Raw genomic sequence first — 20473 nt, 5'->3', positions numbered from 1 at the left:
CCAAAGGAAATACTTGACTTATTCTCGAGTTAAACTTCCTTCATAATGCTTTGAAAAACTGATCCTGTGGGGGACCTTTCTGGAACAGCTACCTTACCGAAGGTGTATTTTGGGGGGGCTCTAGTTGTTCCTAGGTTGTTGCCTGAAGTCCAAAGGATACTCGTTAGTACAGCACATTGTGTGTGTGTGTGTGTGTGTGTGTGTGTGTGTGTGTGTGTGTGTGTGTGTGTGCGTGTGTGCATGTATGCGCCCTGCGGCCTGAGGGACTCTGATTTGCGGAACAAACCCCTAAACCGTGACCTTCGGCCTGGGTGTCTGTCCCCGCTCTACACACAGATATCCATTTTAATTTATTCAAGTATTTATATATTTATATAATTCGAAAAAATTACTTCCGAAGCAGGAAGTAAGAATAGAATTCGATGTGAGTTGGGATGAGACGGGAGAGTGAATTCCAGATGGAGGAAACAACGTAAGCGAAGATGGGGAGACAGAAAGCTTGGTAACTATTCAGGGAAACTATGAGGGGTCTACAATATCCGAACACGCGCCCAACTGGTTCACCTCCAACCTGTTTGTTCACCCCCAACCTACCTCGGCTTCCTGCGAGATAGCGCCAGGTCGGCAGATAAGCGGCCCACGCGTCTGTCCTGGGGCTTGGGACCCGCGGCCTTGCATCTGAGCTCCGCTCTGGCCCTTGAGCTCTAACTCGGCTCCCTCCGGTCTCCGCCGGGCCGCTAGACCCGCCCTGACCTGGCTCTGTGGAACTCCAGCTTGTGGCCTTAAGTCTGAAAAGCTGCCTTCCCTCAGCCCATCCTGCTTCTGGAGGGGTCCAGGACGTGGATGGGGGAGAATAAAAGAGTCTTGGGCCCGAGTCAGACGTGAAACTTGACAGAGATGGAAGAAATAACGAAACAAGGCAAAAAAGAAGTGTCACAACAAAAACAAAACTGAGCAGTTAAAGCTACAATTCATAGGGAACGAAAGCGCACCCGAGCCATCGCGGCTCGTTGGTCTAGGGGTATGATTCTCGCTTTGGGTGCGAGAGGTCCCGGGTTCAAATCCCGGACGAGCCCTCGTTATTTTTCCCTTTCTCAACTACATCATAAAGTTCCGTACAAACTTTCGTCTTCGGACTGTCCTGCTAAAGAGCAGCATTGAACGAGCACGTGGCAGATGGGTCTAGTAACCAGTCTCGGCACTAAATTCCTTCGGTTCCTAGATGTTCCGCCAGGGGTCGCCTCCGAGGGGCCGCCTCGCTCTTGGGAGCCGAGGCCAGTTTCCCGCCGTCTCCTCGCCGCCGCTGCCCGTTGGGTTTCGCTGGGGCAGCCGCGCGGCGCCCAGGCTCCTTTTCTGCCCGGGCGGGGATCTGCCAGCCGCGCGTGGGGCGGGGGCGGCTGCAGCGCCGGCTCCGGAGGCGGATCCAGGCGGGAGGGGCCTCCCCCGGGAAATGGGGCGCGGTCCCAAGCCCCACAGGCTCGCCCGCCGGCCCTCCTCTCCTCACTGCACCTCCGTCCTGTCCGGGTGCACAGACACGCGCACGCCGACCCCACGCAGATCCAAAGCAAGATTCCAAAGAGCATCTCTGCGTTTCCTACCAGCTCCCCATCGTCGTGCTAGGGAGGAGGAAGCGGGTGAGAAACAAAACTCTCCACTGCTCTGCCCGTTTCTGCCGCCTTGTTCCGAAGCCGAGGCGCGTTCCCACTCTTGCTCCTCTTCCCTCTTGGTAGCTCCGTCGGGAGCGTTCTGGCCCGGGAGTCCCGCGCTGGCAGACGCGGCACGGGGCTCCTCGGGGAGGCGTCTGCGGGGCCGCACTCGGGGAGCGGGGGTGGGGAGGGGAGTAAAAGTCCCGTTCGCGTGCGAGTTAGCGATTGCATTCCCACCCCGGTTCTTACTTTCCGCAGCTGGGCGGAGACGCCAGCGCGATGCCCTGGTGGCTAGAACCCAGGCTCGGAGGGGCACCACGCGATCGGCGAACCGAAGGGAGGTCGGGAGGCCTGCCCTTGTCCACGGCTAAGGAAATTTCGCTGGGTACCCGGGTTGATCACCAGATTTGTGAAGTAGGCCTTATCCGGTTTTTGCAAGCCTAACTAACATTCGAGGACCGGTGTTTTCGTTTTCTGTTCACTCTCTTCTGTCTCCCCACCCTTAACCAGTCAGCCAGTGTTGTGAAATTCTTGGAGACACTTGCAACACCCTCTTCTCTAAGCCTTCTTACTGCAAGATTGGGATTCTCAGTTTTTTGGCTCTGAGACAGCACGTCCAATGATATAACAGTACATGGGTAAGCCCATGAGTAGCTTTCATCTTTATTTAGGAAGGCCAGTAAAAACAATTTCGGCACGACTCCGGGGCTAGGGAAATCTCAGATGAACCAAGACCGTCCCTCTGTGACAGTAAGAAGCTTATAATCAAGTCTTCAATGTAAGCACTTAGAAACCCAAGTGACATTATCTGAACGGCACATGGCCAACTTCCCAGAAGCAGCCTCAGGTATTCAAAGAGCTACCACAGAGCTACTAACTAGTTAGTGAAGGATAAGTTTGTTACAGACACTTCTGAAAGGATGGCTTTGTTAATGAATTATCTAACACAGAAAATAACTGGTTTTCTGTCTCCAAGATTGACCTCAAGGGACCTTCACTCTATCGCTGTCTTTTAAGGCTTTTTATAACCTGTAAAGATGTTTATTACACAGCAGTTGAAAGGAGCTGAGCAGACAAAAGGATTTTTCTTCATACTCTCCAGAACAAGAAATAAGCAAGTCTCCAAGAACAGAAAACAAACAAACAAATAAAAACAGTCGCTTCTGTTATCAAGTAGCAGCAATCACTATTTTTTTTTTTTTCCTTTCTCTTGGTTGCCATAAAAGTGGCAAGCTGCTTGGCTTCAGCGCTGACACTTTCCCCTACTTTTTTTTCAGTGCTGTGCCATATCCCTTCTTTCTCTCTTTCTCTGTCTTCCTCTTTCTTTGTCTTTCCTTTCTCTTTCCTTTCTTTCTCTCTCTCTCCCCCCTTTCTCTCTCTCTCCCTATCTCTTTCTTTCTAAGAAAACAAAATAAACTTTTTACTTCTTTACATCCTAATCTCTGTGTTAGAAATCTTTCTCACAGGCTGAGATGCACACCCTAACAACTTCAATTCAAGCAACTCTTTTACCAGTGAAAAGGGGAGTAAAATATTTTTGGAATTTGTGGAAATATTCAGTGTAGGTTTCCTTTAAACAGCAACTTTCTGTGGCACCTTTAAAATTAGCTTTGATTTTCTCGAAATTACTAATATCGAATATAAAAGTTGTGTGGTGCATTGGAAAGCCTCTAGTCCCAGAACACCATATGTTCCGTAGGCAATGCATGTCTCTTTCTCTGTTCCTCAGTTATCTCATCTGTAAAATGCGGGGTCTTCAGTTGGTGGCAGAGGTCCCTCCCTCTCTTATTCTATGACCCCATGGAGTAGTGAGGAGTTAGCAACATGACTCATATAAAAGAGGCACTCTAGCAGTGTGGAGAAAAACTATAGTCTGGCAGAGAGGGTGGGAAAAATCATTCCAGGAAAAAAGGAATGGCTTCAGCTATCATTGAGAGAGCAGATGTCAGGTTATAAGCAGGCGAGAGTAAGAGGTTTGTCAAGTTATTGTTGGAAGCATTTGCCAATGTGACTCAAATTAAAGTAGTTGGATGAAAAAGTAGACCAATGCAGGCCCATGAAACTCCTTTTTAGGAGTTTTTATTTAATCTGCATTCTAGCAAAGAGCAATCTTCTGTAAACAGTTATTCTCAGAACACCTTGAAATACCTGGGAAAGAGGGAATGGGCAAAAAGCTCAGAGTTTGTTGAAAAGTGAATGTTTAAATTTTGTCTTTGTTTGGAAGTCTAGACATATCGGCAGGACTTTGTCCCCATTCTCCCTCAGTCAATAGTGTCCCTGCTTCCTGAAAGCGTGACCCTTCTTTTCATGTGAGCTTTTCCTCCTTTAACTGTTACTTCTCTTACAGAATAAGTTTCATGCGTATAGACCTAAAAAATGTTAGAGTTATAAAGGAATTTAGAAATTATCTAGTCCATTCCTTCCATCACTTAATCTTATAATTAGTCCAAAGGACAGAATTAAACATATATACTGTTTATAAAGGAAGAAAGTACTTCAACGCTAGAGTCTTTGGAAGGAGAACCCATGCTTCCCATATCTATGTTAAGGGACGCTATTGGCTCGAAGGAGAGACAAAAGAAATTCCAGGAAAAGGGAAAGACTTTCAAGTTCAAGCTATCAAAACACTTTTCAAATATGTGAATATTTTTTTCAATTGGCAATTGCTTCGCACATATTAAAATTACTGACAAAGATACAAAGACAAATGTTCATTAATCATAATAATTTCTTGCTGTAACTATTTTGAAACACAAACGAGTAACTAGATGCATTTTAATGAAATAGTAAAAACTTTTTTTTTCAAAACCCTATTTTCTGTTTCAATATAATCTCCTTGTGCCAATTTGAAAAGAAAAAAAAAAACTGGCTTTTTGCACTGTCAACTATGTGGGCAGGTTGTGAATCCTTCAAAGGTTGTTAGGTGAACGCCCAGAGCAGAGAAGGGACCTGTCTGTGTTCTGAGGCTTCAGGCCGCCCCTCAGCATAATGCTAAAATCAGAGGCTGCTCTGTTTGTGCAACTTGCTTGAATTGGTGTTTCAGGCCATGACACTGAGTGTGCGTGCGTGTGTGTGTGTGTGTGTGTGTGTGTGTGTGTGTGTGTGTTAGGGTAGAGTACCTTATCTCTGCTTTTGGGTGATTTATCAGAGAAGGACCGTGTTGATCAAGTCCTCTCAGGCTGTGGGAGTTAGTTTGGCTGCTGCATCCATCAGGGACTGCTGAGGCAATCGGGGTGTTGCAATGAACCTGGCAGCTCTCCTCCCTAACAAATGAGTGGGTGATAACTTTTTAGAACCCAGTTCTTCAGTGTCTGTTTAAAAAGTGATGTGTGATTAATTTAAATGGTACCTATTTGCCCATGAAAGGAAATTAAGGATTTGAGTACTCTATCAGATGCCAGTAGAGGCCCCTCTCTGTGGGCCCCACATCCCATTACATTACTTCTCTTTGTTCCTAAAACACTTAGAACTTTGAGCATTTGGCAGAAGAAACTTTAGCATTTGGCGGTACTGGTCAGAGGCGTCCCTGTCCCTTTCTTCCCGGAGACACATGGTACTGAGTGAAAGCAGTTGATGGCAGTTTGCTTAGTTCCCTTCTCACTACTCCCAACCTTTGTCGTTTTAGCTCAGGATTTGGTTGAGGGTACAGATAGAAAGGAAGAGAAAAGGAAAAAAATGAAGATCAGACAGGGCTGTGACCCAACAAAGCTAAAAAGCAGATGAAGTTTGTCCTTCTCCAGGCTCCCCATGTTGCCCACTCTTCCTCCTCCTAAAGTCCTCAGTCCCTTCCAGTTACCAAATTTGTTCTTAAGAGAGGCGCTAAGAACAGCACATGCCCAGCGATGTGTGAATTACTGACAGCTGTTTAAAGAGTTTACTCTCCTAGGGACTTTTGCATTGGAGTGCGAACCAATACCTCAAAAATGAAGGTATTATCAGAGACATTTCAGGAATTATCAGTAAACTAGAAGCAGGGCCGCCCTGGGAACCTTGGAAGCCTTCCTGCTCTGCCTGGGAATGAGGCCTGCCTTATTTGGTAATTACTACCAAACCCAGTCATGTCTATAAACCTTTAAGAGAAGCCATAAGACTTCATGGGTGGGATCCCCAAAGTGAGATCAGATGGTGCATTCTAGAAGCAATGAGCGATAACAAAAAGAATTTGGTACCTAAGCGGCAGTCACTGTTTTAGTTTTAGATACTAACAATATAGAAATGATATGACAATTATTCTCTCAAAGTGTTCCATCCACTAGAGAGACAATCAGATCAATTAACTATTGAAGGAGTGATGATTAATGGCCTGTTTTGCTGCTAGCACCAACCTGAAGTCAAACCAGATTCATCTCAGCCATGTTATAAGAATTCCAAATCAGCTCGTATTCTTCTCTGAGCATTCCTGAAGTTCCTGGGCGGTGTAAACATGCCTGCACATTAGCCCTGTTGACCCACACAGTGAGGCCGCCTTTAGACTCCTTTCCTGCTTCCACTCCCCATGTGCAGTCTGTCCCAGCTGTGGAGAATGTCTGAAGATACCAACACACAGTGTCCTCTTCCTTTCTGGTAGAGTGGATGGTTTGGCCTGATGCTCTAGCTCTTGTGTCCAGACTTGCCTCAAATTTGCCCCAACAGGATCCTCATGTGGGGGAAGGTACTTTGCCCCTGTCTGTACCCTCCAGCCGCTCCCTGTCAACCTTGCAGTCAACTTCTTTACACTAATCTGCAATGTACTTCCTGAATCTTAGACAGATTTCACAAAACAACCTTTATTTTATTTAAGTTTTTATTGCTGTGTCCTCTCCTTGGACCTAGGAAGCAAGATCAGAAGGGGATGTGAATGGCACACCCTGTACGCCTCCCCCAGCGCTGCTCCATGATCTTTGTTTCTTTCCCTTGCCCCACATCATGTTCTGTTAGGATGAATCCTTTCCCAGGGGCATCACAGACTCTTGCACAAACAGGCTTCCCTTGGCGGACTCACCATCTTTTCAGACATGCCTGGACATATCTGAAGTCCATGCAACTTAAGCCATCACCTTGGGGCCCCTGCTCCCCACTTGCCTCATTTGGGGTATGTGTTGGGTACAGGGAATACAAACAGAAAGAAGTGAGCAACTCCTCCGGAGTCTGGATAGGATTGAAGAAAGTCAGTTGGAATTCAGAGGAGGCGTTGCTTGAGCTAGCTCTGAAAAAATGAGTAGATTTTCTCCCTGAAGATGGAGAGTATGAAGTCTGACTCCACCATTCATTTGCTGTTTGATCTTGGAGTTTCCTCATAAGCAAAACAGACTCACATAATACCTAACTCACACAGTACTGGTGACGGTTAAATGGAATCATGTGTATGAGAGCTTCATAAAATGAAAGGTAACACTGATTATTATAATTATTGTGATGAGTTCAAGTGCAGTTGTTTTACTGGCAGACAGCCTGGTTTTAGTTGATACTTTCTGAAATGCAGGCAGGCTGAATACCTGGTGGTGGATGGATGACAATAGATGGTTGAGGATTTTTAAAAAGATAACACTATTCTAGATCCAATACTGGGGGTCTGTGAAACAGTTAGTATCCTGCTGCTGCCTGATGTTTGAAACTGTAGATCTATAAAGTGATCTTGGTGACTTTGGCCCACTGTTTCTACGCAAGCTGAAAATCTACTTTGTGAGTGGATACAATATCAGCACTGCATTAACGGTGAAGATAATCTATAATATTTTGCAACTGTGTTACAAGGAATGGAAGATTGAGTGTTCAGGGTTAGTTTCTTGGAGACAGGTAAAGATGAAAGGAAGGAGAAGTCCAGAAAACATGGCAAGGATATTTCTGGGGGTTAGTAGCTGGGAGGTTGAGGTAGGGGGATGGGTACTAATAGCTGTCACATAACCTCTCGAAGTGCTTTTTTGGTTTTGTGAAATCTATGGAATAAGCTGATTAGCATCTTTCATGAAACCAAATTATGTGGAGAAATAGAAAAAAGAGTGGAAAAGCATCTTACTAGAAGACTGTTGATTATTCTGCCACTTCTTCCAAGGCAGCTCTTGGAGTTGACCTGTAAGATCCGAGATGGTAACTTACGGATCCAGACTACCGCCTGAGAACAACAAAACCGCAGTCCTGTCATTGGCAAGAGTAAGAACCACAGACAACAGAAGAGGGCAGCTTTGGGACAAAAGGCCATGTTTATCAAACTTTGCCTCCCAGAACAAATCCCTAATCTATTTAGGTGGGTTACTATTTAACCCAATCATACCCAGGGAAAAGGTGAGTGACTCTCCTCTTTGTTTGTTCAAGAGCAGTGTCCTTGGCTTTCATATCTTTGCCAGGATAGGGGATCCTTAGATCTATTCACTCCACCCCCTTTATGTAAACACTATATAATCAAAACCAGGAGGGGCCTCCAGGTTCATACAGCTGGAACCCATCTCCAGTTGAAGGGAAACTGCCAGATTTTTGTAAGATTCTTCCTCCTGGGTAATCTTTTCCTCTATTTGTTTATATATATATTATTTCTAGCCATCCATCCATTTCAATGAAACTATTTCCCCCCCCCCCCCCTTTAAACCCTCCGGGCTCAAGCTTGTGAATTAAAAAGAAAACAGGTCAGCTTCTAAAGTTTAAAATGAAAACAAGTTTCTTTTGGGATAGGCTATATGTGGATAAAGAAAAATTAGTAACACTGGAGGCAAGTAGAGGTTTAGGAGGGATTTCCAGATTATGATGAAATTCCCAAAGATCTGGGGAAGGTATTTGCGGAGGGGCATCTGGAGGTCCCCCTGCCCCCATTACAGGCATTTTATGTGGCTTAACAAGGAAAGAAACAGAAAGTATGTTTTTAGCACCTTCTAACCTTCACTGCTAATTTCTTTCCCTGGAAATTTTGGATGCTCTTTGAAAATAAAGTGGAACACATCCCAAGATCAAAAGAAGGCACACTGGCAGGATGAAGGGAGGAAAGAAGGAAAGGAAATAAAGGGAGGAATATGCATTGGGTGTTATGCTTTCACTTTGGGGGATTTTGCCCTAGAATATGTAAAAGTGTGAAGCCATAGTTATGAAAATAGTAACCGTAGTTACTCATCAGAAACTGTCCAGTTAACCCCCTGGTGTGTAAAAGTTGATGGATCCCTTGAATACAGAACATTGCCTGTGAGGAGAAGAAGAGAATATTAATTCTTGTGAAGACTAATTAGTTTCAAACAGAAAATAAAGTTAGTCTAAAGAACAGTTGGGACAAATTCCACTGAAAAAAGCTGACTGACAGTTATGTGTTTGGATATGTCTATATGACTTTTACCACCAGATGTGAGGATTGGCACTCTTGGTTTAGGCAGATTCACTTCTGCACCACAAATAATCTGTCTCTTGCTGGTTTTCTCCCTAATCTACTTTACCTTGCTTTTTGGGAAATTTAGAATTGAATATATGAGTGAGAAAGTTGTGAGTGAGGGAGCAGAGGTTAGATATTGGTGGTCATGGTGTGTGCTTGCTGGGATTTGGTTTCCGGATGTCTTAGGGAGTCAAGATTACAGTAAATCTGCGCAAACCTTAGCTGAGTTGTTACAAAATGAATGTGCAAATTCTTCAAATCGGAAACAAGAATACCCTTCTACCTCTCCAGACTGGGATGTGAGGGACTTCAAATTCCAAAAAGCAAGTGGCTTTTTAGGAGGCAAAGCCCCTATATAGTATGAGTCTAGTGCCTTACCTGGGGGTGATATGTGAGCTTGGCTTACACACTGAGCCTTAAAGGGATGATGCATCTCAGTGAGATTGCGCCACAGGTCACCCTGACATCTATTTGTTTTAGCTGGTGCCTTGTGCCACCAATTAAACTTAAAATTTGTCTCTGTAATTCCAGGGTCACTGGACTGTTGCTAGTGAAACTAGCAAAGGCTCTATTATGTTTAAGGAGAACCATGGAATTTCAGACTTTTAGAATTAGCAACTCTCTCATTTTATAGATGGACAAACTTAGGCCTGGAGAAGAAAATGAAATCAATCACTTAAAAAATATTGAGGGTTTATTATGAAGCAAGCACTGTGGTTCAAGGTGAATAATATGGGCCCTACACCAGTAGGAAACACTGCCAAGTAAATAGTCATCTGTTTGTCCAAGATCACATGGGTAACGGCATGCTTGAAAATGGCATCCGTGAAACCTGACAACAGGTAAGTCTTTATTTTGTGATATCCTTACGGGCAAATCCTGAGCTTTGTGGCTTTTGCTTTGACACCTGAATCTAGTGAGGTGTCCTTGGTCTTAATATCTAAATCAGAGAGTTTGGACAGAGACTGTAAGTAGGCTCACACTCCCTTCTGTGAACAGCAGTATGTCCACAACCTGTACAGCAGTGGCACCTCGTGCAAGGACTGTCTCCTCTGCAACAGAAGGCATTAGCAACATTCCTATCCACCACTGCCACCTAATGTCTCTTCTGGGTACTACCAGCTCTGGTTCTACTTAACTGATTTTTGAAATCTGGAATGCTGGCACCAGGCAGAGGGGTGTTGATTAATCGCAGCGAGAACCTGCGATTCTAAAATTGCTTTTGACATTAGAAGTAAATATTTGCTCATTACAGAGCAAGAGACGTAGTTGATCGCAAATCAATAAAACTTTAATAAGATTAGACAGAGGAAACACACCCAGGAGACTGAAAAGCACAATGGAAATGTAAAGAATTTTGGCAAGTGGGTAGCACGGCAGCCCAGCAGCCACAGCTGCCATGTGTGAATACTTATTCCTTTACAAGTGGGTCTCCCTTCTGCAATTGTATACCACTTTCTTGGTAAACTCCCCTGAATATACCTTCACCATGGAATTTCAGAATTTTCGAGCCAGCAGTTCTCTCAAATGTGGACAAGTGTCAGTGTAGACAAATTTGGTACACTGCTGAAGAATACCAAATTATATGCTAAGGAATTTTTTGGTCATTTCACAATACTGAAATAAATAGCAGCTGAAAAGTTTCCGTTAAGTACATAGATTATAATTGGTAGTAGTATCAATGCCAAATGCTGGTTAGAAAGAGAGCTCCCTTTGCTCACCCAGTCACATGCCTTCTCCCGTAACTGGTAGAACTCGGATTCCCTTGTCTTTCTGGATTCACAGTCATACCGTTAGCCACACTACAGCCCTACTGCTAGGACCCATGGCCTTCGTAAGGGCTACAAAAATATTTGATATGAAAATGTTCATTAACTTACAGGAGAAGATCAAAATAAAAATTAATAATTAATTTAATGTCTATGAAAATATACCATTTATTTTTAAAGTTAGGGTTCATAAGAAATATATTGCATTTAAGAGCAATTTGCAGATCATATTTTTCTACGATTGTAAGACTTTCTCAGTATATATGATGACTACCAAGAAATCTTAGTCAATCAGAAATTAAATGAGTTATTCATAGATAATTTAAAAACCAAAATTGTAAAAATAAGTTAAAATTTTATAATGAAAAGTCACTTTTATTTTCAAATATAGGGACATTCACGTATATTTGATATAATGTGGGCTAGATCGATGATTTGGGGTTTTTTTCTGAAGACAGTTGTGGTTTTAAAAGGCTTTGAATGGTCTTTATGGTCTTTAACATTTTTTCCAAAGAACTAAAGGTATAGTCAGAAACTACCTGCTCCAAATACCAAATCCCTTTCAATACTCAAAATCTTCAAATTTCATTAAAAAACATCTAAAAGTTCACAAGAAACTTATTTTCTATTTTGTTTAGTTCTATTTTCAATTATCTGTCATTGAGTTAAAATCATGTTCTAGGAAGAAGGAACATATTTACCTAAAGGTGTGTTTGAGTGTTTGTGATGCACCCCCTCTGGGCTATGTGAGTTCTACAGTTTGAGATTGATAGCTCTTGAGAGATGATGGCAGGAATCCTCTTATTCTCTCTTTCTCTCTTTTTTTCTGTTTTTAGACATGGGGTCTTGCTCTGTCACCCATCCTGGAGTGCAGATCATAGCTCACTGTAACCTCGAACTCCTGGGCTCAAGGGATCCTCCTGCTGCAGCCTCCTAAGTAGCTGGGACTACAGGTGTGCATCACCACACCTGGCTAATTTTTAAACTTTTGTAGAGACAGGATCTCTCTTTGTTGCCCAGGCTGGTCTCAAACTGCTGGCCTTAAGCGATCCTCCCGCCTCAGCCTCCCAAAGTGCTGGGATTACAAGTGTGAGCCACCACACCCAACTCTTTCTTCTTCTTTCGAGGAAGGTGTTAAGAGGTCATTACAGAAAATTGTAAGGCTTTTGATTTGAGGAAAAACTCCTAAGGAGGTTTTTTTTTTTTTTACCGTATGATAACACCATTTGCCTGTCATGTAACAGTTTATGTACATATGCAGGAGGACCTAGAAAATAGTCTGTAGAGTAATCCAAATTGTTTCCAATGTGAAAAGCTCCTACAAATAAGAGTGAATTCCTTTGTCTCCTCTGTAGGAGTTAATGCCAGACCCACTTTCAAGCATTGCATGGCTTCTTCCCTGTTCCTCCCTGTTCTTTCTAAATAGTACATAACAAGTCCACCTTTGGCAATGAGCCACCTAATTCTTGGGGAAATAGGTCTCTTTTCACCCCAGGGTGAAACTACTCTCAAATGCTCTCCTCACAGCTAGTTGACTAGTAAACTTGAATACCTAGAATTTTGTCTTCAACAATCCTCTGATTGACTGTTCCCTGGGTTTAGGGTTCCCTGAAAGTTTCTCTTCCTGGCTCTCATCTCCTCTGTTACTATCTCATCTCAGTAAATTGGGACTCCCATCCCTTCCCTATGGATGCCACATCTCCTTTTAGGGAGGCATTTGGTGTGTCTTAATGGTCTTTGTGTCCCAGGACCTAGCACAGTCCCTACCTAATACCGGTAGGGGCTTATGTAATGCTTGTTATTAAATTAATTAATAAATGAATTAAAGAGTAAAAATGGATTTTATAATGCTACAACCTACAGAAAGATAAATACTCAGTGATCCTAAGGAATAGGAAAGAATGGCAGGGGCTGGGAATTGTCATCAGGAAACTGTTAAATAAACTTTCCAAACCGGTGGGTTGAGGCCAGGCATAGTGGTTCACACCTGTAATCCCAGCACTTTGGAAGGCTGAAGCAGGGAGGATCACTTGAGCCCAGGAGTTCAAGACTGGCCTTGGACAACATAGTGAGACCCCATCTCTACAAAAAATTAAAAGATTAGCCAAGTGTGGCAGTGTGCACCTGTAATCCCAGCTACTTGGGAGGCTGAAGCAGGAGTATTGCTTGAGCCCAGGGGTTTGAGGCTGCAGTGGGCTACGATTGTACCACCGCACTCCAGCCTAGGTGACAGAGAGAGAGACCCTGTCTCAAAAAAAAAAAAAGAGTGAAGTATCAACAAGAAGTGTGAGATTAATTAGGAAGAGAAAAGAAAAGATGGAATTTGGTGACTGAGTAGACCTGATTTATGCTGTCCTGTCAGAGAGAAAAGTCCCTTCTCTTATAGCCTGATTTGGCAACGCTGTTCTATGCTCCTACCATACCTCCTTTTGCCCTCGGCAGGAGCCTCTGTTGGAAGAGATGGTGATGGGCCTGGGCCCCTTGTTGTTGGTCTTCATGCTGGGTCTTGGTCTGACCCCACTGAACCTGGCTCAGGATGACTCCAGGTACAAACACTTCCTGACCCAGCACTATGATGCCAAACCAAAGGGCCGGAATGACAGATACTGTGAAAGCATGATGGAGAGACGAGGCCTGACCTCACCCTGCAAAGACACCAACACCTTTATTCATGGCAACAAGGGTAACATCAAGGCCATCTGTGGAAATAAGAACGGAAGCCCTCACGGAGAAAACTTAAGAATAAGCAAGTCTCCTTTCCAGATCACCACTTGCAGACACGTAGGAGGGTCCCCCCGGCCTCCATGCCGGTACCGAGCCACCCCAGGGTTCAGACACATTGTCGTTGCCTGTGAAAGTGGCTTACCTGTCCACTTTGATGAGTCCTTCCTCCGTCTGTGAGCAGCAGGCCCCGCCCAGAGCTGGCTCCGCTCTCCTTTCCTGGGGTTTCTCCTCTGGACCCCAGGACAGTGTTGGCAACATCCATTGCCGGGGCCCAGAGAATGAGCTACCTGGATCTTTTGTTTTCTGTTTTACAACATGTTTAATAAATAAAAATGTCTCTGAAATCAGTAAGAATCAGAGTCTTCTCACTGATTCTTGGCATATTGATCTTTCCCCATTTTCTCTACTTAGCTGCCCCCTGAGAGGATTGGGTGGAATAGAAATGCCTTTTTCCTGACCGATCAATTTCTTAGCAGTCATTAGGGGGTAGACTTGACCCCTCTGTGAAGGTGAGGATGATAAATTGATTTGCAGAGAGATCTGGAAAAATTCCAGGGCTCATAGCCACTAAGCAGAATTTTCAAGAAAGGCAAATTGTTTTTTCTGTCAAATAATAAGCTAATATTACTTTTACAAATATGAGACCTTGGGGTGAACAGTTTAGAACTGAGTAGAGACATATCAACAGATTAATTATACTCTGTCTGTCACTGACAAACACACACACACACACACACACGTAATCCAGCATGAATAACAAAATCAAAATTCATTCAAGAAGTAATTTTTATGTTGATTTGAATGGAATGCTCCCAGGATATTTTCTTGTCATGTTTACTTAATATAAAATTTAAAAAAAGAATACATTATTTTCTCTATAATCTTTTACTTTATCAAATAATGTCTGACAATCATGATGTCTTAGGGAAGTTATAGAAAGATTCCAAATTAATCCCTTATTCTTCTTCAGCATTTGTTTCCAAGTAAAAATAACTTAGGTTAACAGACACTCTGTTTATCAAATACTCTAATCAATCTGCAGGTTCCTTGCTTAGCTTCCTGTTACCTAATTTCTATCCACAGGTGCTTGGATATTTTATTTAGAAAGTAGTTGTTAATAAATGAAAGTTATAAATCACTAGTTTCGCTGCCTTGTGAACACAATTATTGTGGTCGTGGTATTCCCTACGGTGGTCTCTCCTGTTGCCTGCATTGCCCTGAAATGGGCCAAAAGCCCTGGCTCCCCAATACCCAGATTATAGACCAGTGTCCAGCTACCTCCCTGGAGAGCCCAGCCTCACTGAAAGTATTCACATTTAGGAAGCGGTTTGAGAAGTAGGTTGCTGGTGCATACTCAGCACGGGAATCTTTCCACCTTGAGTTAGTCTATTTCAAAATGGAAAACACTGTCACTTCCTAATAGGAAAAAGTTTTCCACACCTCTCTTATTAGAAAAGTTGCCTTATTATAAAACCTCAAAAACTCCTCCAGAAGTGAGAAAGTCCCAGTTTTTGGTAGAATGTTTGGCCCCTTTTCTCAAGTTCTCTAACTAGTGCTCCCTGAGGTGAGGCAAAGTCACTCAAGATCATTGCCCCACTCAAGACCTTGATGGGGAAAGTCAAAGGCATGGGCCATTATTATGCTGATCATGCCACAGCTGTGAAAACTCACATCTTCTCCAGATATCTGCTTGGAGGATGTTGTTGCATGCCCTGCTCTGGTGTTAGGGGAAATGACTATCTCATAGGAAATCACGCAGCAGGAGAATGGGGGTGCTCCCTGACCTGCTGATGGTGCTAGCAGCTGGGTAGGCAGTCCTACCACTTTTTGCTCTGGGTCTCTTGTTCTATCACAACCAAAAGCTGTTTAGAATAAAATGTCAAATCACAGGCAGGCCATTTTATCTTAAGTGAATCATTCGGGGAATTGAAGACTTGGTCAGCTGTCATTATTGACTTTGCATGGGAAAGAGAAGGAAAAATTCCAAAACATCAAGATTTTTAAGAATGGTGACATGCAAGGAAGACAATTCCATGCAATTTGGAGAGCAAATGTTTCTCTAGGGACCCAGTAGCTGAGATATTTTATAGTTTAAAAACAGACTTCTAATTTCATAACAATACAGTTAACTCTACCAAATAAAGAGGGGTCAATAATATTTGTAACTCAGGGTAGCCATTCATTATTTTATCCAGATTGGAGGAAGCAGAGGAAAGCAAGAGAAATGGAAACGGTAAAAATAATACAGTAAGTGCCAGCTTTTCCTGAGCACTTATGTGCTAGGCTTTGTGATAAGCACTTGCTTTGATTTTCTTATTTTTTCTTTGTAATATCCCTAAGAGTAGGCATTATTAGCTCATTTTACTTATAGGGAAACATGCTGAGAGAGATTACATAATTTCCCCAAGGTCACAGCCTAGGTCTTTGGGACCACAGTGTCAAAAGAAATTCCCATTGAGAGTCAGGGTGGTGCGGTAGAGAAAGCATTTGGGGCAAGTCCTGACCAAAAAGTATGTGTTGAGATGATTCGGAGATATTCCATTTTGTCTTGCAGCTAGAGCTTTGAGATACCTATTGGTGTCTACATTGGACTGCTGTCCTCAAATATTTTTCTGTCTTGCTTACTTAGTTGGTTAGGGTAGCTGAGGTCCTGGATTTGCTCTCACATGAATAGCTTAGGTCTTCTCTGTAGCCAGTTATCTTGCTAAACCATATTCTTGGTCACAAAGCGTCAGGATGAAAGGAAGTAGATAAAACCATGTAAGACTGGAGGTGCCATTGGAAAAACAATCCAAAGTACATTGTCCTGCTGAAGCTGTAGCCCAAGTACTGTGTCTACCTTCAGAAGTTGTATCCATTGGTCTTGGAGTGAGGAGTAAATCAAGCATCATCTCTCCCTGCCACCCTGCCTCCCACAGCCCCTTCACTTCCCTCTCTTCCTAACACCACATCTCCAATCTACAGCTGCAAGCTCAGGAATATGACAAAGAGCTTTATTATCTTTCTGTGCAAAGGCGAAAAGTGGCTGTGAACATAGTAGGTAGCATTTAAAAGAACATTAGCTATGTTTGATACTGCTTTCGTTATCACTAATTAAAGGATATACTTTAGGTGGAATGAAGTGCGGGTCCTTCATAAGCCATTTCTGTCCTCACACAGTGTGATCTGCCACCAGGCTCTTTGAAAAGGAAGGACAGTAGAACCCATATACGTAAAACCAGGCATTCAGCTGGGGCCACCTCTTGGGCTGCCCATATAGAGGAGTCTGACTCTTAAAGATGTTGCCCTTGCTACTGTGGGTTGTTTGCTTCCTGTTGAATCCGGGATGATTTTTCTTTGCTCTGGTGAATCAGCCCTGCCTCACTGCAAGAGTCAAATGGATTCACACTCCATGTCAATCCCAGGAGTGACGCCAGATGGCAGCATCTGGTTAGTAAGTGTTGGTGAGTGACCCACTTCCATTCCTGATTAAACTCTGTTGCTGAAGGGTAGCAACTCTGAGCATAAATGTCTCTAATATCCTGAATATCTGGGAAGTGGGATGTGAGAGGCAGTAGAGAATGATGGAAAGAGCATAGAGGTTAGAGTCAGATAGGCCTGGATTTGTTTTTTTAATCAGTCAACAAAAGCAATGAACGTTCTGAAACTACATGGCCATACTTTCTTTATTGTTGCTCTGGATATATATCTCTCTTAATGTTATAAAATATGTGTTATATGTGTTTATTTTCTGCTGCCAAGAGGTGACAACACAATGATTCTGTAATTAGAGAAGACAGACAACTACCAACAACTATTGACAAGACAGGAAGAACATTAAGGAGAGATCCATGACAGTGCACGGCATCGCCAGGGCCTATATTTTTAGGTTATACATAGAAACAGCAAGATTAAAAAAAAAAAAAAGGCAACCCAAGTCCTCTTTTGTGGATATTGTGCTATTTAGATTTATTTTTTAATGTTTCTTATCTTTTCTTATCAGTCAATTCCACAAGCCTGGGAAACACCTTCACTCTCTATACCCATTTAGTTTCACTTGTTCATTAGCTCATCCATTGCATTTATTAGTTCATCGAAACAGTAGTTGTTATCTACTATCTTAAAATCACTGTGTCTGTCTCCTGTCAGGTTCAAATCAACTTATTTGTGCTAACTCCAACTGGAGGCCAGGAGTTTTCAGGATGACTCAGTGGCCAATTAAATGCTTACAAATTCATGGTTTCATATACTGTGAGGCTTTCACATAAATATATTTGTCATCATGCAGAGATATCCAGTACACACAGGCAGTAATAAGAGAGAGGAGGAACAAATCACAGGAAGTAGCTCAGGAGACCAGCGTGCCCACTGACGAACCCACAGGTCGGGTTTTGCTTGGAAGGCTGACCAAGGCGGGGTGGGGTCACTGCTCTTCTCCCAGCAGGGCTTCCAGCAGCACAGCCACTGAGGATGAAAAGGAAGCCTCAGAGTTCTCATGGGTGGAGCTTCTGCAGGCATCCAGGCCATGCCATGGGCAGTTATTATGGTCCTCTGCAGGAATGTTCATAGCCATCATCTCAGCTGCATTTTGGCTTCACTTTCTTGTCCCGTCTAGGGGGTGTCTGGCCACAGCAGGTGTCATCTTCTCATTTCAGTCCACCATACCCATGCTTATCACTCCGAGGGATCAGCAGTTTCACTGTGGGCTGAGTCACTTGTCGTCGTAAGTGACTCCATTTTGAGACATTTAGGATCACAAAACATTATTATATATCAGTCTAGGTACTCTTTCTTTTTGTTCTTAATGTCATTAAAAGGATTTCCAAAAGGACCTGATTTTACACTATTAGAAGACTAGCCACATGATACAAAAAAAAAAAAGAAAGAAAGAAAGAAAAAAAAGAAGGAAAAGGAAAAAATAATAAAAATTTTTAAAAAAGAAGAGTAGCCCCATGAGAGGAAAAGTTAAGCCTAAACGTTACTGTATTCTCTTTTCTCCACCTACCTTGATTCCTAGATGTAAGGTATTAAAATCGGTTCATAAACTTTCTTTGACATATCCTGAGTCCATCCAAACTGTCAAGAATTGGAACCTCCAGGGAACCATCCACTCCCCAAAGATCATACAACTAGGGAATTACCTCAAGAGACACAACTGCAGTTTCATGTAGATTGACCACACACACAGTCCCTGCCCTGCATCATTGTACTGGCTACAGCAGCTTCTCTCTATAAAAAAGAAAAGACCATGTTTGCAAACTATTCACTCTTAGGGAAGAAAGTGTGGGAGAAGTTGTGAGCTGAGAAGAGTGGGAAGATGATTCATATAACAGTAAAGAGGAAACGGTGGGGTCAAGGAAGTATCAGCTTGCCATCCTCACTACCTCTCTCCAGTGCCCAAATTCTTACCTTTGTTTCTCCTGCCCCTTTCTTTTCCAGGCACCTCTAAGGTACTGATGGCTCTACAGAGGACCCGTTCATTGCTTCTGCTCTTGCTGCTGACCCTGCTGGGGCTGGGGCTGGTACAGCCCTCCTATGGCCAGGATCGCATGTACCAACGATTCCTGCGGCAACATGTGGACCCTGAGGAGACAGGTGGCAATGACAGATACTGCAACTTGATGATGCAAAGACGGAAGATGACTACGCATCAGTGCAAGCGCTTCAACACCTTCATCCACGAAGACATCTGGAACATTCGTAGTATCTGCAGCACCACCAACATCCAGTGCAAGAATGGCAAGATGAACTGTCATGAGGGTGTAGTGAAGGTCACAGACTGCAAGGAGACAGGAAGTTCCAGGGCCCCCAACTGCAGATATCGAGCCATGGCAAGCACTCGGCGTGTCATCATTGCCTGTGAGGGTAACCCAGAGGTGCCTGTGCACTTTGACAAATAGATACTACCCTGCTGGGGTTATGGCCAGTGTTTGGCCTTTAACTTACTCCTTAAATAGCAATGAGTAATCCATTTGAACTGTCCCAGGCTCTGTCTCCTCTGATCATTTCTTATTCTTTTTCTCTTTATAACCCATTCTACTAAATATTAATACATTGCATTAAAGATAAATGGAGATATATGCCTATAAAGAGTCTGGGCTTCTCTATAATAAGCTTCCTTTTATAATACTGGTCAGCTTAGCTCTCTCAGATCCTATCCTCTGTAATTGTCATTATGTGTATTTATATAGCATTTCAAGCATTTCAAAGTACTTTGATTTAAGCTATCTCATTTGTAGCACCCTCATATTGTAGCACCCCTGATGATATTGTTATATATAGAAGCTTGGAGTTAAAGAATCTGCTGAAGACCATAAAGTTAGTGGAAGAGCTGAGACAAAACTTCAGTTTAACTAGCTACTCATCCAGGGATTTTTCTACTTAGTCACAAGGACTGTTTTGAGTGTCTGCTTTTTGTTATGCCCAAAAGTCAGCTGTTGGGAGAAGCATTAAAAATTTGAAAATAAGTACCAGCAAAATCAAAGCTCTGTGTTATTTGTCATTGTTGTTATGTTTGGGTCTGATAAGATTAAGAAAATGATGTTAGGAATTTTCTCTTCCTTTTCCCAAACTTTTAAATCACGCTAGTAAGTTAGAGTATTAAAAATGTGCTAGATCATTAAGACTCATTAATTCTTCCTGAATGAAAGATTTTTTTATGTTTCCCTTTATTAAAGGACTTAAACTGCAGATATCTGAGAAGACTGTGCTGTGGGATTATTTCTTTTTCTTCCATCCACTTTTAATTCTTCTGTAGTCTATAAACATTCATGCACCTTAATAACCTCATAAACTCTGGTCAAAAACTAATGCCCATCACATCCATGACCACAACACAGAAAATTTGTCTCATTTACTGCAGAAGAAATGGTTCCTCTCAAAGACAATTCTCATACCCCTCCCTTCTCTCTTTGGATATTTAGAAACAAATTAGGGAGCAGAGATATATGAAGAAGCTAGCTTCTAAACAAGGGAAGAGTCTGTGTGTGTGTGTGTATGTGTGTGTGCATGCACGCATGTAAGGACTA

The 20473-nt window shown here is 42.9% G+C and overlaps 2 protein-coding genes and 1 non-coding gene across 5 annotated transcripts; all 3 read left to right on the top strand.

Annotated features, from left to right (window-relative positions):
• The first annotated feature begins 453 nt into the window (after window positions 1–453).
• RNASE4 (ribonuclease A family member 4) lies at window positions 454–20135 on the top strand. 3 transcript variants are annotated; one of them, XM_045527179.1, is made up of 2 exons: window positions 454–472; window positions 18885–20135. In XM_045527179.1, the coding sequence occupies exon 2, from the start codon at window positions 18902–18904 to the stop codon at window positions 19343–19345; it is 444 nt and encodes a 147-aa protein (XP_045383135.1). In that variant the 5' UTR covers window positions 454–472; window positions 18885–18901; the 3' UTR covers window positions 19346–20135. The 3 variants fall into 3 exon arrangements, with proteins under 3 accessions (XP_045383135.1, XP_045383134.1, XP_045383136.1); XM_045527178.1 differs by lacking the exon at window positions 454–472 and adding an exon at window positions 1311–1634; XM_045527180.1 differs by lacking the exon at window positions 454–472 and adding an exon at window positions 8041–8117.
• Window positions 1005–1076, top strand: TRNAP-UGG. Its single transcript has one exon. It is a non-coding gene; the product is annotated as a tRNA-Pro (tRNA).
• On the top strand, window positions 1555–13820 carry ANG (angiogenin). The gene is made up of 2 exons (XM_045527181.1): window positions 1555–1634; window positions 13185–13820. Exon 2 carries the CDS (start codon window positions 13203–13205, stop codon window positions 13641–13643), a length of 441 nt encoding a protein of 146 aa, XP_045383137.1. The 5' UTR covers window positions 1555–1634; window positions 13185–13202; the 3' UTR covers window positions 13644–13820.
• Window positions 20136–20473: the final 338 nt, after the last annotated feature.

This window comes from Lemur catta, chromosome 1 (assembly GCF_020740605.2).
Source record: "Lemur catta isolate mLemCat1 chromosome 1, mLemCat1.pri, whole genome shotgun sequence".
Taxonomy (NCBI): Eukaryota; Metazoa; Chordata; class Mammalia; order Primates; family Lemuridae; genus Lemur; species Lemur catta.
Note: the sequence above shows the minus strand (reverse complement) of the source record. Positions and strands in the feature narration are given on the sequence as shown.